This window comes from Aplysia californica, unplaced genomic scaffold (genome assembly GCF_000002075.1).
Source record: "Aplysia californica isolate F4 #8 unplaced genomic scaffold, AplCal3.0 scaffold00010, whole genome shotgun sequence".
Lineage (NCBI taxonomy): Eukaryota > Metazoa > Mollusca > Gastropoda > Aplysiida > Aplysiidae > Aplysia > Aplysia californica.
The window spans coordinates 2,366,565-2,381,831 of record NW_004797280.1 but is presented as its reverse complement, the minus strand read 5'-3'; the positions used below and the strand labels follow the sequence as shown (position 1 = coordinate 2,381,831).

General features: G+C 42.5%; 1 protein-coding gene across 1 annotated transcript; it reads left to right on the top strand.

Annotated features, from left to right (window-relative positions):
- The first annotated feature begins 106 nt into the window (after nt 1–106).
- Nucleotides 107–14,648, top strand: LOC101853423. Its single transcript, XM_005089902.3, has 11 exons — nt 107–478; nt 3,142–3,294; nt 4,262–4,362; nt 4,751–4,904; nt 5,444–5,728; nt 6,727–8,081; nt 8,753–8,990; nt 9,689–9,866; nt 11,828–11,943; nt 12,541–12,682; nt 13,740–14,648. The coding sequence occupies exons 1-11, from the start codon at nt 462–464 to the stop codon at nt 13,965–13,967; spliced, it is 2,967 nt and encodes a 988-aa protein (XP_005089959.1). The 5' UTR covers nt 107–461; the 3' UTR covers nt 13,968–14,648.
- The last annotated feature ends 619 nt before the right edge of the window (nt 14,649–15,267 follow it).

The following is a 15,267-nucleotide window of genomic DNA, read 5'->3' as shown; positions in this document are numbered from 1 at the left end:
GAGAGAGAGAGAGAGAGAGAGAGCTCAGTCAATCATGAGTCCATGCGGTTTAGACAAAGCCTGCATTTGAACTCTTCCTCCCCGCACCCGTCGTTCGTTGTCACGGCCGACTCTTTGCGACAATGAAAAGGCGTCCCTGGCAACCCTGCAAACCGAGTCGCACAGGGGACCCGGCTTATAGACGACCTAGCCTGGCACACTTAGGTCGTACCTAAACAATATTTTGTTTGATTTGTCCCTTTACGGCGAATCTACCCACTATCATATGTGTAGAGGGCAATAAGAAGCCATAGAATTTCACTCGGGCCTACAACTGAGTTCAATGAATTGTTTTGTATAAGGAACAAGTGTGTGTTGGTAAATTCCAGTTTGATTCAACCCCAGTTTCATGGTCTTGGCGAGCAACCCTTGCGGAAAATCGAGGTGATTGCTGGAAGCAACAAAAAAGCTGTCTTATCAAGATGATGCGATTAAAAAGGTAAGCGTTGAATCACAGTTACACTTTAGGATAGACCTGCTACTAATACTAGCCGAGCCGGCAAAGCTTTTTATACGCCATAAACCTTAAAATATTGTTTTCGTTCATGTTCCGCGGGCTACTGCGCAAATCCCAAGTACCTTGGAATAAGGATTAAGGGTCCTAATTAGGCATTAGCAGCCTGAGTGGCCTCAATCTACCTCTGACCAGTTTGTTGTTCAGCATTCGCCTCTTCTGTTGTCAACTCTTTGCAGCCGTAGGCAGTGGTAAAAAATTTTGACAGCACATAGCGGTTATAGAGCTTGACTGATAAGTGGACCATTTGTGATAAGACTACACAGCGAACAACTTCCTAGGTGGGTGTGAAAACTTTATAAAATTTACTATTCCTCAGTACGGACACTGGTGACAATGGAATTTGGAAGTAATAATATGCATGATGTATGAAATGAAATCTTTCGGGGATAACAAACCATATCCGCGCAGCTGAATCGTAAGTCGGTATGTATCATGGAACCTGTTCGGGTTTCTATCCTGTACAGATTCAACCCGAAGGCAAGTCACTGGTCTTATTGGCTTCAGTTTGAGGAGCTCATCTTCTTTCTTTCAGTTATCAAGATGTCTTGAAATGAGAGTAGGCCTACATCCAAACAAATGGAAACACCCCTCAACAACACATGATACAATCCTTAACAACAACAATTTTTACTTTTTACGTTGGCTCTGAATAACTGAAGATTAGATACCCCTGTGAGATATGATCACCATTTCATATGATGTATTAAAAGAGATTTATGTCCTAATAAATTGAGGTTGTCGAAAGTAACTTGGTCGATAAAAGTATTACCTAAAGCATGCATTGGGCAAAAGAAGAAAGAACATCACTATGAGGCCTGATGGCAGGGTTTTGGTAGTTGTTAAAAGTATTCATAGACACGGTAATAACAACAGTAACAAAAACAGAAGAAACCAAAATATGGAATGAGGTAGATGGGAAGACTTTGAAAAAAGGACTGTGAAAGAAATATCAACAACACATCCCCAGAAGTAGCGACAACAGTGGTATTGACAATACAAACAACACGTTTGCAATAATGATGATGGTGATGACGATGATTATGATGATGATGATGATGATGATGATGATGATGATGATGATGATGATGATGATGATGATGATGATGATAAAGGTGGTGATGATGGAATAAACATGACGCCACTATAACAGCAACAAGAATGACGACAACAGCACTAATAACAACAGTAACTCATTAACATGTCAACAATGAATAAAACGGTAACAAAACAGCAACAACAACAACAACAACAACAACAACAACAACAACAACAACAACAACAACATCAACAGCAACAACAGAACCAGAAAAGACTGCGACAACAATCAGGAGCAATCGCAACAATAGCAACTCAACACTACTACAATAACAACATAGCAACATTACCGCAAAGTATGAACGGTATCAATAGTGCCTACAATGATAACATCAGAAGGATTGGAATCTTGACTGGACCCAGTTTTCACGTTGGGTTACATGGGTATACAGTGGCTACCAAAATAAAAATTCCAAAAGGCTATGTGTGGTAAACCCTTCTATACGGCTGTGAATGCTGGACAATCACTACAGGCAGAAACTAAACTAGAGGTAACAGAAATGTGGTTTCTTAGGAGACGATTGAGAATTTCTGGAAGGAAAAGAAATCAAGGGTCAGAAACACCAATTTTTGTGTTCATGTCTTATTTAAATAATACCCTGGTTGAGAGGATCCGAGGCGTCGGTGGCGGCCAAGTGGTTAGGCTCTCGGACTCGCAACCGTAAGGTCGTGGGTTCGAATCCCGTCAGGGGCCCGACGTTGTGTCCTTAAGAAAGGCACTTTACACGAATTATCCTCACTTCACCCAGGTGGGAATGGGTACCCGGCTATAGACAGCGAAAGATCTTGTCAGTTTGTTAGTGTTTGAGCGCTTAATCAGCTGCTTGCACTGTATGCTTCCCGGGAAGCTGAGAATGTTTCAGAGTGTTCTATGGTCTGCTGGGGTAATAATATAGTGTAAAGCGCCTAGAGCCTGCTGATGAGCGGGGATATGCGCTATACAAATGCTATCTATTATTATTATTAATTATCTATTATTACATGTACATTCTATCCAGGGACGACAGCTCAGACAGCCTGCTGAACAATGGCCCCCGGTCCGAGTACTTAACTTTTTTGTGCAAGTTATATAATGTTATTATCTCCTCGTGCTACTACCCGTTTATAATGCACCTCCCATCTCAACACTGACTTCAACATATATGGCGTCAATGGTCTAGTGGTTAGACTGTTTGGCTCGCAGACGTAAGTTTGTTGGTTCGAACCCCATCAGGGACCCGACGTTGTATTATTAGGAAAGGTTATTTACACGAATTTTTCTCACTTACCCAGGTGGAAATGGATTTGCTATAAACAGCGAAAAACCTTGTTAGTTTTTTAATGTTTGAACGATTATTAGGGTGCTACCAGAGAAGCCGAGGACGTTTTAGAATGTTTTAGGGTATACTTGGGTAATAATAATAGAGGTTGCTGTTAATCTGGGATAATTATGCGCTTTACAAATGCTAGTTATTTATAATTATCTATTATTACATGTACATTCTATACAGGGACGACAGCTCAGACAGCCTGCTGAACAATGGCCCCCGGTCCGAGTACGTGAAAAGATACCCAGAACATCCAGTAAACCGGACCAAAAGTTATAAACCACCCGCAGAGATAGTCAAAGGAGAGGGTCAAATCGATTCTCTGACCATCCAAAGGTGACCACCTGCCATTAATAAGCGTCTAACGACTTTTTGGGGGAGGGTGGAATCAATAGGGTGTTGAGAGATGGTGGGAAAGAATGCATGGAATATGTCGTGATTTGGGGCGGGGGTGAATGGGGTGGCTTTGGGGGAAATTGGAAAAGGATTCAAGTTTCTCAAAAATGTCTATCTTGTTTTACTTTTTCTCCAATTGATGGTGATTACGGCTTAAAAGGTAAAGACAATACAGCTCGAGCTATGTCAGAGAGGTTAGTGGTGATATCTCTTATACCACTTAAGTACGCTGATGCTCGCTCTTGCTCATTCCTTCCTCCTCCTTTCCTAACTACTACTGCTTTTGTTTCTTGTGCTGTCGCAGCTGTCACGTCTGATTCTGCAATAAACTTCCAGGTAAAAGAAATTAAATAGTATCCTGATGGTTAGTTAGTAGGGCACGGGAACAGGGAAGTGATAGTGTATGGGCCTTGGAAGCCAGAGAGCCACCTCGGCCAAGCCGATTGACAAATTTGACCAATAAGCTGAGGTGTAGGATAAAAAAAGAGAGAAAAGAACCATGTTTGGAAGTCCTCCTCTCTGAGAGGATGAGACGCGCTCTACGTCTGAATATCATGACTTGAAGGGCGTGCAAAAGCATAAAATAAAATTCTAATAAAAATAATTTAACAAATGGCCCTGGTCCAAGTGGATTCGCCTTCTGGAAAGACTACGTGGGATAAACAATATTTAAAATGATTGTTACCACCATTTATTTCCTTTGAAGTGCGTTGCATTAGATTCCTCACCCCACAGAGAGTCTGCTTTTGAGTAACTCTTTCGAGAGCAACTTATTCTTCTTCAAAGCTTTCGTACAGGGTTTTAGCTGTCCCCAAAATGATTTCCTTTGGTCTTGAAGGGCTTAAAGAGAATCCATGCTAAAATCAACCGCACACCCCTCACCCTCTCCCCAAATATCTCCCAACAGGAGGGACTTTCCTGAGCACCCGCTTCAGAAACGCCAGCCGTACAAACGAGACAGCGACAGGCCGGACCTCGGTGCCTTTGAGGGACATCCTTCTTACAGAGGTGGGCAGTGGATAAGAAAGGGGGATACGTTTTTCAAAAATAACACCTTAAACAATCAAGGCTTACCTTATTATAGTGGCGATTTGTTGACGGTTTGTGGGAATGTAAGCATTCTTGGTGAAGGAGACCCAATGTCAACGGCCAACGTCAAACATGGAATGTTTGATGGTTCTTTTTCGAAATTTTGTCGAATATCAACCCGCTAACCCTACTTACCACTGTTTAAAATTGTTCTTAAAGTGAAAGAAATTCTATCAACGTTTTGTTAAAGTAATATCACACACAGTTCTCAGTTTTACTACAAACATTATGACCAACCGATTCTTCAGGGGTATTTTTAATCCAGATTTTCATCTGTTTCTTTGTCCTCAATTACCTTTTGCATCAGAGGACTACCCTGAGTGGCAGCTTCCAGAAAAACGACCCAGAGAAAAGGCCAACTGGCAACGACCCGAACAGCCGTTTGAGGGAAAATCTACCAACATGAACGACTTTCCTGAGCATCAGATCTCCCCGAGAGTCAACTACAGACCAGATAACAAGTGCGTTTGTTATCTTTCGCAACATGCACATGTGTGTATCAGGTTATTTTTGTGTGAGCTCAGAAAATTTACATCCTTGCATCTCCTTGCATGGTCGTCTGTCCAAGAAGAGCGTGAAACCATAGTGTCGTATCCCTAATGAATAAAAAAACAACAGTTTATTCACCTGTTAACTAACCAACCAACCAACCAACCAACCAACCAACCAACCAACCAACCAACCAACCAACCAACCAACCAACCAACCAACCAACCAGCCAACCAACCAACCAACCAACCAACCAACCAACCAACCAACCAACCAACCAACCAACCAACCAACCAACCAACCAACCAGCCAACCAACCAACTAATCAGTCAATAAGTAAACCAATCAATTTGTTAATCAACTAACGAAGCAATCAACCAACCAGTCAGTCTGTCCATATACAAACAACTCAACAAATCACTCAGCGAGTCTTTCAGTGTATCTGTCAATGCGCAAAACAACTTCTTAAGCTGTTTTAAAAAATAGTTGTACTATGATTTTCTTTCTCAAGACCCCTCCAATCGGAAAAACCATTTGAAGACAGGACTGGTTACAAGGACACTTTCAAAGAGCATCCTCTGCCGCCAAAGCAGCCCCGTCAAAAAGTGGAGTGGACTAAACCTGTGGACCCTTTTGATGCCACAACCACACAGCAGAAGGATTTCCAGGGTCTATACCAGCCCAAGCAGAAGAGTCTGAGGCCGGACCAGGCACCAGTGACCTCTGACGCTCCGATAGAGAAGGACACGACGACGTCCGTCTCTTACCCGCCTCACGCCTTACCTACCCGATTTAGGTGAGTTATGTCTACAGACGTATTCAATCATTATAGTAGACGCTCATTCATCGCCTTCAAAATGAGACACATTATCTCTAGTCATAGACGTAATATAATTTACTAGCTGGACCCCCTTTCAATGAAAGGAATAATCGGTGCATTGGCATCAACTGAAAGTCATTGGCCTACTATATTTGCACTCTACTGGAATAGAGCAATAAATCTTGAGAGATGCAAACAATTAAATAGAAGTGATTGTTCACTCCAGAATTTCAAAGGTGTAGAATCAGGTGCACACGGCTAGTGAACGGAAACCTCACTTGTCAAGATTAGATCTAAACGAAACTAATGAATAACTGAAACTTAAACTACAGTGACTTCAGGCTTCTCAATGAAACTGTGCCCCCTTTAAATGATTCTGAACGACCGTTAATTTTTTCAAATTCGAAAGTTAAGTGTTTCGGAAGTTTTAGGCGGCCAAAGTGACGGACTTTCTCAAATATAATGTGTAGAGATAATGTCCAAGACCGTGCAATGTGACCTAATTCCAGCTCCTCATGAGGCGCTTTGTTTGATTATATATAGATCTACATGTATTTGGAACCAAATAAAGGAAAAGGAGAGAAAGGTTGCACGTGCACTCAACTATTACGAGATTGGTGGGTTTTTCCCCGTCATTTGCACGTTCATTGTCCGGACCGGTGCAGCAAAGTTTTTGTAGAGACCAAAGCGTGGCGGCCATGACAGTGTCCCATATTATAATTCAAGTCTATGGGTTCAGTAGAATAAAAGATGCTCTTAGTTTGATTTTGCTGTCTTCTCAAGACAATGATGCTGAATTAAGAGAGAAGGTGTGGGTGGGTGGGGGGAGGGGGGTGGGGAGAAAGACAAAATAATGACAATCATCAACAGCACGGAATTAACAGGTTTTTAAAGAACAGTGGATACTTTGAGCATATTCGAGTGTCTTTTTATTTTTATTATCCCTTTCTCTCTCCCTCACCGTGTGTTCTCAGGCACGAGCCGGAGCAGTACAGGCGACCGGACGGCGACATGGACCTGAACACGACCGCAGGCATGTACTACAAAGAGCACGCCGTAGAGCGGCAGGCTATCCAAAAGCCGGGTTCCTCCCACCTGCTGAGGGGCAGGGGCCAGATGGAGAAAGACACCAACTATGCCACGGACTACCCGGAGCACCCAATGGGACGTCGAGAGCTGATGAAACCCAAGAATAATTATGTACCTCCGTCAGAACCCATCTCCTCGGTCACTGTGAACCAAGCTGATTACCATCCTCATAAGCTCGGACCAAGGAGAAATTTTAAGCCCAATGACGCTCCGATGCAGTCAGACAAGCCATTTGATGACCGCACTGGGTACAGGGACACGTTTAAAGAACACAAAATCAGCCCTAGACAACAGAGGGAGAAGGAGGTTTACACCGGGCCGACAGCACCACTAGACGCTAGGACCACAGTGGGCGAGTCTTACTTGGGACCCTATCAGCCTAAAAGAGATAGCTTCAGGCCAGATCGCAACCCGGTGCAGTCGGACCAACCTTTCGACGATAGCACCACGATGAACCATGACTTTAAAGCTTATGAGGTGCAGAAACGTCAAGGACGGAAGCAGGCGGAATACCAACGACCGTTGGGAGATATGGATCTCAACACCACTCACAACACGAACTTCAAAGAGTTGCCATTGCATAAACAGGCCATCCAAAAACCTGGCTCCTCACATCTTCTTCGAGGCTCAGGTTTGATGAGCAATTCCACCAACTATCAAGGGGACTTTGTGGAGAAGCCTATTGAAAAGAGAAAGCTGTTGAAACCCGATGCGGATTACCACCCTCCAACAGACCCTATGGATAGTCGCACGACTCATCAAGAAGCCTACATAGAAAAGTACGGAGGTAAGAGAGAAACTTTCCGTCCTAAGAACGACCCGCTCCGGTCTGATGTACCGTTTGAAGACAGGACAGAGAACCGCGACACGTTTGTCCCCCATGAAGTCAATCCACGGAAACTGAGGGAAAAAGAAGCCTACCTACCGCCCACGGCTAAACTGGAGGACAGAACCACGGTGCGGGACTCCTACCAGGGATCTTACCAGCCGAAACGAGAGAGTTTCAGACCAGACCGAAATCCTGTTTTGTCCGATGCCCCTTTTGATGACACGACAACAACTGGAACTTCCTTCAAGGAAGTGCAAATCCCGGACAGGTTTGTGAGAAAACATGAGGTGTATCAGAAACCCGATGGCTACATGGACATGACCACCACAAACTTTGCCAACTACAAGGAACACCGTGCAGAGAAACAGCCAATCGTCAAGCCTGGCTCCTCCCATCTGCTCCGTGGCTCAGGTCAGTGTGAGGGTCGGTCGTTGTGCTCAACTCAAACTGCTATCTAACCATATTTTCCTACTGATGTGTAGTACATGGGTATATAACACTTTAGGCCTGCCTCATAATGTGACTGTGTTCTGAAGATACTACTATAAGCATATGTTTTGGGGTCATATACTAGTGTTTTGTTACATCTTCATAACTAAATTCAAAGGTGGCAAAAAATTGATTAAGTTGCCTCTTTACTTTGAAGTTGTTCTTTTTTTCTTTACACGGTTTAGAACCAGTGTTTCGTGTGGATGACAATATACAAGTATAAGAAATAATTGGAGAAATCGACTGTTGTACTTATTTTATTCTGTGTACTTTTCTTTTAATACAGTATAGACACCTAATACATTACAAATCACGCCTGCTCTTCATATTTCCAGTACTAATTAATTAGTGCTGTTTAGCTTGCAATGCATATTAAACAAGCAGAAGGAGACCCAGTTATTAAGGGAAAACGAATTTGCTGAAGGGGGAAAGAATATGATGGTGTTTGACTTTAACGTCTCTCTCTCTCTCTCTCTCTCTCTCTCTCTCTCTCTCTCTCTCTCTCTCTCTCTCTCTCTCTCTCTCTCTCTCTCTCTCTCTCTCTCTCTCTCTCTTTCCCGACCTCTCTCTCTCTCCCTCCCGACCTCTATCAGGCGAGATGAGCAAGGACACCAACTACAGCAACCACTTCCAGCAGCCCCCGCCCGTCAAACGAGAGCTGGTGCGGCGCCGTGACGAGTACAAACCCCCGAGCATGCCGCTCGAGTCCACCACCACCACACACGGCGCCTACAAGGAGCACGGACTTACTCCCAGGAAAAACTTCAAGCCTAAAGGAGACTACCTCAAGTCCGACGCTCCCTTCGATGACAGCACCGACTACAGAGATAGGTGAGCCTTCCCCCCTTCCTCCTGTCTTGTAAAAAAAATGTTAATTGTTTATCAGCAGTTATTGTTTGTTTGCTTATTTGAATGTTTTTTTTTTTTTGTTTTTGTTTTTGTTTTGTTTCAACACCTCTTGCAACTTGAAGTTGGTTATTCGTGTTTCATGTTAGAATGGCCGGAAATTCGTATGAATCATGTAAACCTTACTTCAGACCCCCACCCCTCTAAGTATAGTTATTTATGTTTAAGTCACGAAGCACAAAACGAAGTTGGTTAGAGTATTTGGTGGGCGGGTGTTTACATTGAATCTGGTTTTATCGGTCTGTGTGAGGATCAGTGGTGTGCTACAAACAAAGCTATCAACCAACCAAACAAACGAACAAAAACCCAAGAACCCCCCCCCCCTAGCAAAAACCAAACAACCAACTAACCAAAAAAAAACACCCACACACACAAAAAACCAAAATCACATCATGCACCAACCAAACAATTCATCAACCAGCCGAACAAAACTAATCACACAATCAACCATCCAATAAACCAACCAACCAAACAACCAACCAACCAACCAAAACAAATTTCAAACCGAAACTAACCAGCAAACCAACGAATGAACCGACGAACCAACCAAACAAACTAGACAACCAATCAACCTACCTGTTCACCAACCAACCAACCAATCAACCGATCCTTGTCTACTACAGGTTCACCCAGCACCAGCTGCCTCCCCGCCATGTGATGCAGAGAGAGGAACACAAGCCTCCCTCCGCGCCCTTCGACTCCCGCACCACCGCCCACGACAGCTACCTGGGCGCCTACCAGGCCAAACGAGAATCCTTCCGTCCCGACCGGGAGGTGGTTCAATCAAATGTACCCTTCCAGGTATGTTTTGGAAATAGTGTCTCCATTTTCTTGTATTCTCTTTTTCTTTCTCTTTCTAAAATCTTCAAAACATTTTTACATCCTCGGACAACGACGCCACTTTGGTTATTTAATATGAAGATCTTCTGAATAGTTAATTTTTTTCGTGCTTTTGGTTATTGCTGTTGTAGGCCTCTTTGTAGGTTCTCAGTCACTAATATCAGGGGGAAAGACTTGAGCTGCCAATGCACTGATGTAGTGGTAACTGTTATGTATACCCCCTTCCCTCCCAAAATAAATCAATAGATAAAAAACGAACTCAGAAGACAAAAGAATACTAAAACAAAATATATATTTAAAAACAACAACCAAGTTGAACAAGGTCTTTCACCACCCCCCCCCCTTTTCCCCAACTCCCACTCGTACAACAAACAAAACAAAACAAAATAATATAATGGTTTAGGGAAAGGAGAGGGTAAGGTAGAGTCGGGAGCCATGAGAGTTTATTCATTGTGTCTAATTAAAACAACGATGATTTTCGGTTAGTTACGGCCACCATGGAAGAATTCCGATGTACTCCGACGAAGGATTTCCCACTCTCTTCTACACTACCATCATAATATGTACTCTTTATCCTTTTGGTGCTTTTTATACTTTTGTTCTTTTCGCTCTGCTGTACTCTTTTTTTAATCTTAACCTCCCCACCACACTACCCCATTCCTTATTCCCATTTCATTCCCTGTGGACTTTTTGTATTTACTTTGAATATATCTTATCGTATGTAAATTCTCACTGTCAGTCAGGGCAGGACTCGAGTTAATGCCATTACTTTAGACCATTGTCCTTTATTTGAATTGCGCTCATGTTGCCGAGAATGGTGAGGTTTTGATCTTCAATCGATTGCTGTTGATCACAACACTGGCTACATTGTGGCTGGCGGCTGGTGGCTGGCGAACAGCAGCAGTCCCTATTCAGCGTCAGGACCCAGAACCATGCCACCACATTCCCTGTAGAGATTTTGATCTCAGTGGTCGTGGCCTGACTTCTTCTTGTAATTGTTCGTGAGCGAATGAAAGCCTTTTCCGACCTGAATGGCACGTCTGGGTTGTGAATGAAAGGATTCAAAATTAGAATAGTGTCATTTTGAATTTGAATATATCCTGGGGAGAACCAAGTGTTAGAAATAAATAACAGAATTATAATAAAATATCTTAGTCATTTATGGAAGTACTCCGTTCCATGAGAACCAAGGCCAATGAATGCAAGTCTTTACCACCACCACCATCACCATTCATCATTATCAGCAACAGCAGCAGCAACACCAACAACAATAACAATCACAAAAGCAGCAGCAGCAGCAACAACAACAACAACATCATTAATGGAAATAGCAACAGGTCTTTCTATAGTAGCAACACCAAGGCAACACTAACTAACAAAATCAACTACATTTTTGGTGCCGACAGATTAATAGAATGACGTAATTGAGTTTCGAGGCCAACCCCTATACATGTATTTAATCGTGTTTTGCTATGCCCAGAAAGCGAGTCTTACTGTTACGTGCATTGATTATGTGAAATAACTGAATATGTGGAACTGTTATTGTCCCTCCCCCCACTTCCTCCCCCTCCCCCCTCCCCCGGGTCCAGGATGCTTTTTGGTAAAACCTCTGATGGATCCCGCTCAACGCGCTTTTTGTTATAGTCAAGATTTGACGATTCTTTTGATGCACGTTTTCCTCTCCTTTTGGTGGTTGCTGAGAGTTTTGGTCTGTTTTTTCTACTTCTTTCATTATTGTTGTTCTGTCTGTATTTTGCAAGATGTAGCTGTTATGGTGCGTTGTGGTTCGTCGTTAATTGTGAATAATCAACTTTCTCTGTCATTGGGTGCCATTGTACTGTGCACTATGTTTTGAAGAGAACAGAAATGTAATTATCCTTCTTAACGAAGACATATTCTGCTCTTTTGTAACATCTGTGCAGAGTGACACTACTTTCGGTGCGTCCTTCAAACCTTATGAAACCCAGCAAAGACATCGACACAAGCCTGCAGAATACGTCAAACCAGAAGGAAATATGGACCTCACCACTATCAACAGGTAAGAAGAGGACCAAAATAATATACTATTTAGCCAACTGCACACGGCTCTTTTTTAAATGTGAAAAAGATAAATTTAATAGATGCAAAATATTTGTAAAACCTAACTCACACCCTATTCCCAATCCTATACAATAACGTTTGAGACGTACTGAAGTGCAGCGTTTTGAAATTGTGGCGTGCGTCTTATTTATACTTTTTGAACCCTCAATTTCCACACTACCACCAAAGATTGATCAAAATCACAAATATTGCAGACCATATCAGTAAATGTCCCTCTCACGGCGTCACTTTTCGCCCGATTCTGTTACTTTTAGTTAGCGTGACTCAGCCGCCCGCCGGCGCTTCGCGTCTCGGGGTCACGGGGTTAATAAGCCCCGACGCGACTTCGCCGGTGTCGGTTAAGAAGTTGGAATTTTTGTTAACTTTTAGAACGATATAACTTCCTCCCTGTTCAACCCAGCATACCATTACACTGATGTACGTAAAGCCTAGTGTTTCGAGATTTATTCTTCGTTGGAGTGGTTATTTTCTGTGCCAACATAAATCATATTATAAGACTGTTACAGAAATAATATGAACTATTTTGACTCCTCAGAGAAACTTACAAAGAAGTGCGTGGTGAGCGTCCTGCTATGAGGAAGCTGGGGGATTCCAGTCTCTTGTCCCATGCAGGCAAATTTGAGGATCGGACAAGCTATGGGTCGGAATTTGTTCCAAAGAGTAACGAGAACAGAAAGGTAAGACCACAAAACTTTATCAGAGCCATATTGGATAGTCTAAGACAATGCTATAAGTCGTGAGCATAGATCTATGGTCCTGAGTGATAATAAAAACATACTGAGTAAAGTACAGGGCAGGTTATACTTCTAGGATATGATCAAAATGGAAGAAAACCTAACAGAACTATGCGACGTTGCCTTGACAGCGTTAAAACAAAACCTGCGGCGCATACTCGCAAAGGTGTGTCTAATTGCAAACATAGAAGAAGACGTGGAATGTGTCATTATCAATTTAAACATCGAAATACTTCTTCCTTACTTGCCGTTCACTAACCGTATTGTTTTGTGAAACACGCTGTGTGTTATTCAAGATCCAAAGCCGAAATACAGAGTAGGAACGTTCACATATGATAAGGTTGGGCGTGGAGGTTTAGGACCCATTGTTGTTCGCTTTTTCAAAAGTGGATAACCCGAAACGTAGACATCGGTCGTAAGAACCCTATAAGCTGCTGTTGTTGGGCACAGGTACCCATTGAGCCATTCAATTCTTCTGTCTGTCACACGGTTTACATTTTTGTAAAGGGCTGCAGTTCCTATATTCCTATTTTTTGTTGTCCGTTGAGACCTGTTCACACATAGGTTGCTATTGTGTGCTCCTGGTTTTGCTCCCTATTGACAGGCTGCTGTCCTCGACTGGTACGTTTTGTTCTTACCGATTTGTTGTCAAATACGTATCTCCCACAGTAACAATTGTTGCCACCAGCGACGTGGTCACTCATCCTCTTTTCTGGTTTAAAATAGCGGGGGTTCTTTAGTGAAAAAAGAGTATACCACACATCGGTGTTTTCAGATTGGGGTTTCTACCCTTATATCTCACTCTTCATACTTGAGGCCTCCACGGTCAAACTGGGAAACACTAGACTCCAGCCTGTAGAGCACTTGTGATCATTAGGCAACTCGCGCTCAGTGAAGGCTTCAGGAGTATGACCGACTGAACGTGAGACTGACTGGACATTAGAGCAACCGAGTGGACGTCAGAACGACTAAACTAATGCCTTTGTCCTGATTTCCCCAGCTGCTGAAGCCGGACAACCAGTACATCCCGTCTTCTGTGCCCTTCGACGACCACACAACATACCGGACCTCACACGTGGGCTACGTGGCTCCCAAGGAGCGCAGCAGACGCCCAGATGCCCTGTCTGATGTGCTTGGGCAGCGAGACGGAGCGAATCCGTTCCATATCAAACAAAAAGACTGGAGGTCATTGCTGAATATGCCAAAAACTGAGACAGCGTCTGCTTAATTACTGATATAACATTGATCTAGTCTGTCAATTCATTCTTTTTCATATGTTCAGCAAGAAGGTAGCCAATCAGTATTGTGAATACTTCCTCGAGTTATGTAATCTCACTTGTGATTGGGCTCATTTTTACACAATGTTTGATAATTGGAGCATTGGCATGACCATGTGATGATGTCGAGAGATCCAACATAAAAATAGAACCTAATTACACCTCATCAGTTTCATTCGCTGTAATTGGGCACAGGTCTGAGACTTGAGCACACTGAAAGTATAAACCTTTGATGAATATCTCGTACAAATTTAAAGATACGCACTGTCGATTTAGAACTACAAAACAGATCAGTTTTTATAATGATGAGCCTGTATATTATGGTACTCATCTCCTCATCTGTTGCCATTCACAATCGGGAACACAGTCTAATGTATCATATAATTTCAAATTTCCCTTCTAAAGATGAGACACAATGTTCAGTAAGAAGTAAACCCGTATGGTATTTTCCATGTTTGTTTGAGAAAACATTTAAATTCCGTGGCTGGAAAGCAATTTTCTATTTTTACTTTTTTTCTGCTTTCCCCTGTTTCACGTATATCATGTCATTTATACCCTATTGTATTTGAATATATAATAAATAATATATCTCCTATCCGATACAGAGCGGTGCTAATAGTATCGAAACTAATCATTTTATCAGCTGTTGCCTTTTTCCTTTCTTCATTTTGAAATGGGCATAAAAGATTGTCTTCTTCGTTGTTGTTTGAGGTGAAATACACCCAGTATATATTTACATCGCAATGACGTGTTCTGCACCTGTGTAAAAATTAAGTATCTCCCCAATTTGACTTTTGGTGATCATGCAACAATGTATACATACAATCCCCGCACTCCTACTCCCGCACACACGACCATCCCCCGTATTCATTTAAAGGTGCATTGCATACATAATGAAGTGTAATGCATATTTTAAAATGCACATTATAGTGTCAGCATCGAGATGTTAAGTTTAGATAATGGTCACATGGGATTGGATTTTTTTTCTCATAATATATGGGGTTTTTTTGTTCAAACAATGAGCGTTTTAGCTTCATATTGGTGGGCTCGAAGGTGGAACAGCTTAGATTCAGGTTCATGGCAATAGCAGACAAACGTGTGATTTTGCAGAACAATAGTAATAAAAATAGCCAAGTTATTCTTTTAGGTGCGTACTCTTCAAGGATACTATACTTACAGGGGCTCTGGTGGGTAAAAATGAGAGTACAAACGCACACACACACACACACACACACACACACACACATACAC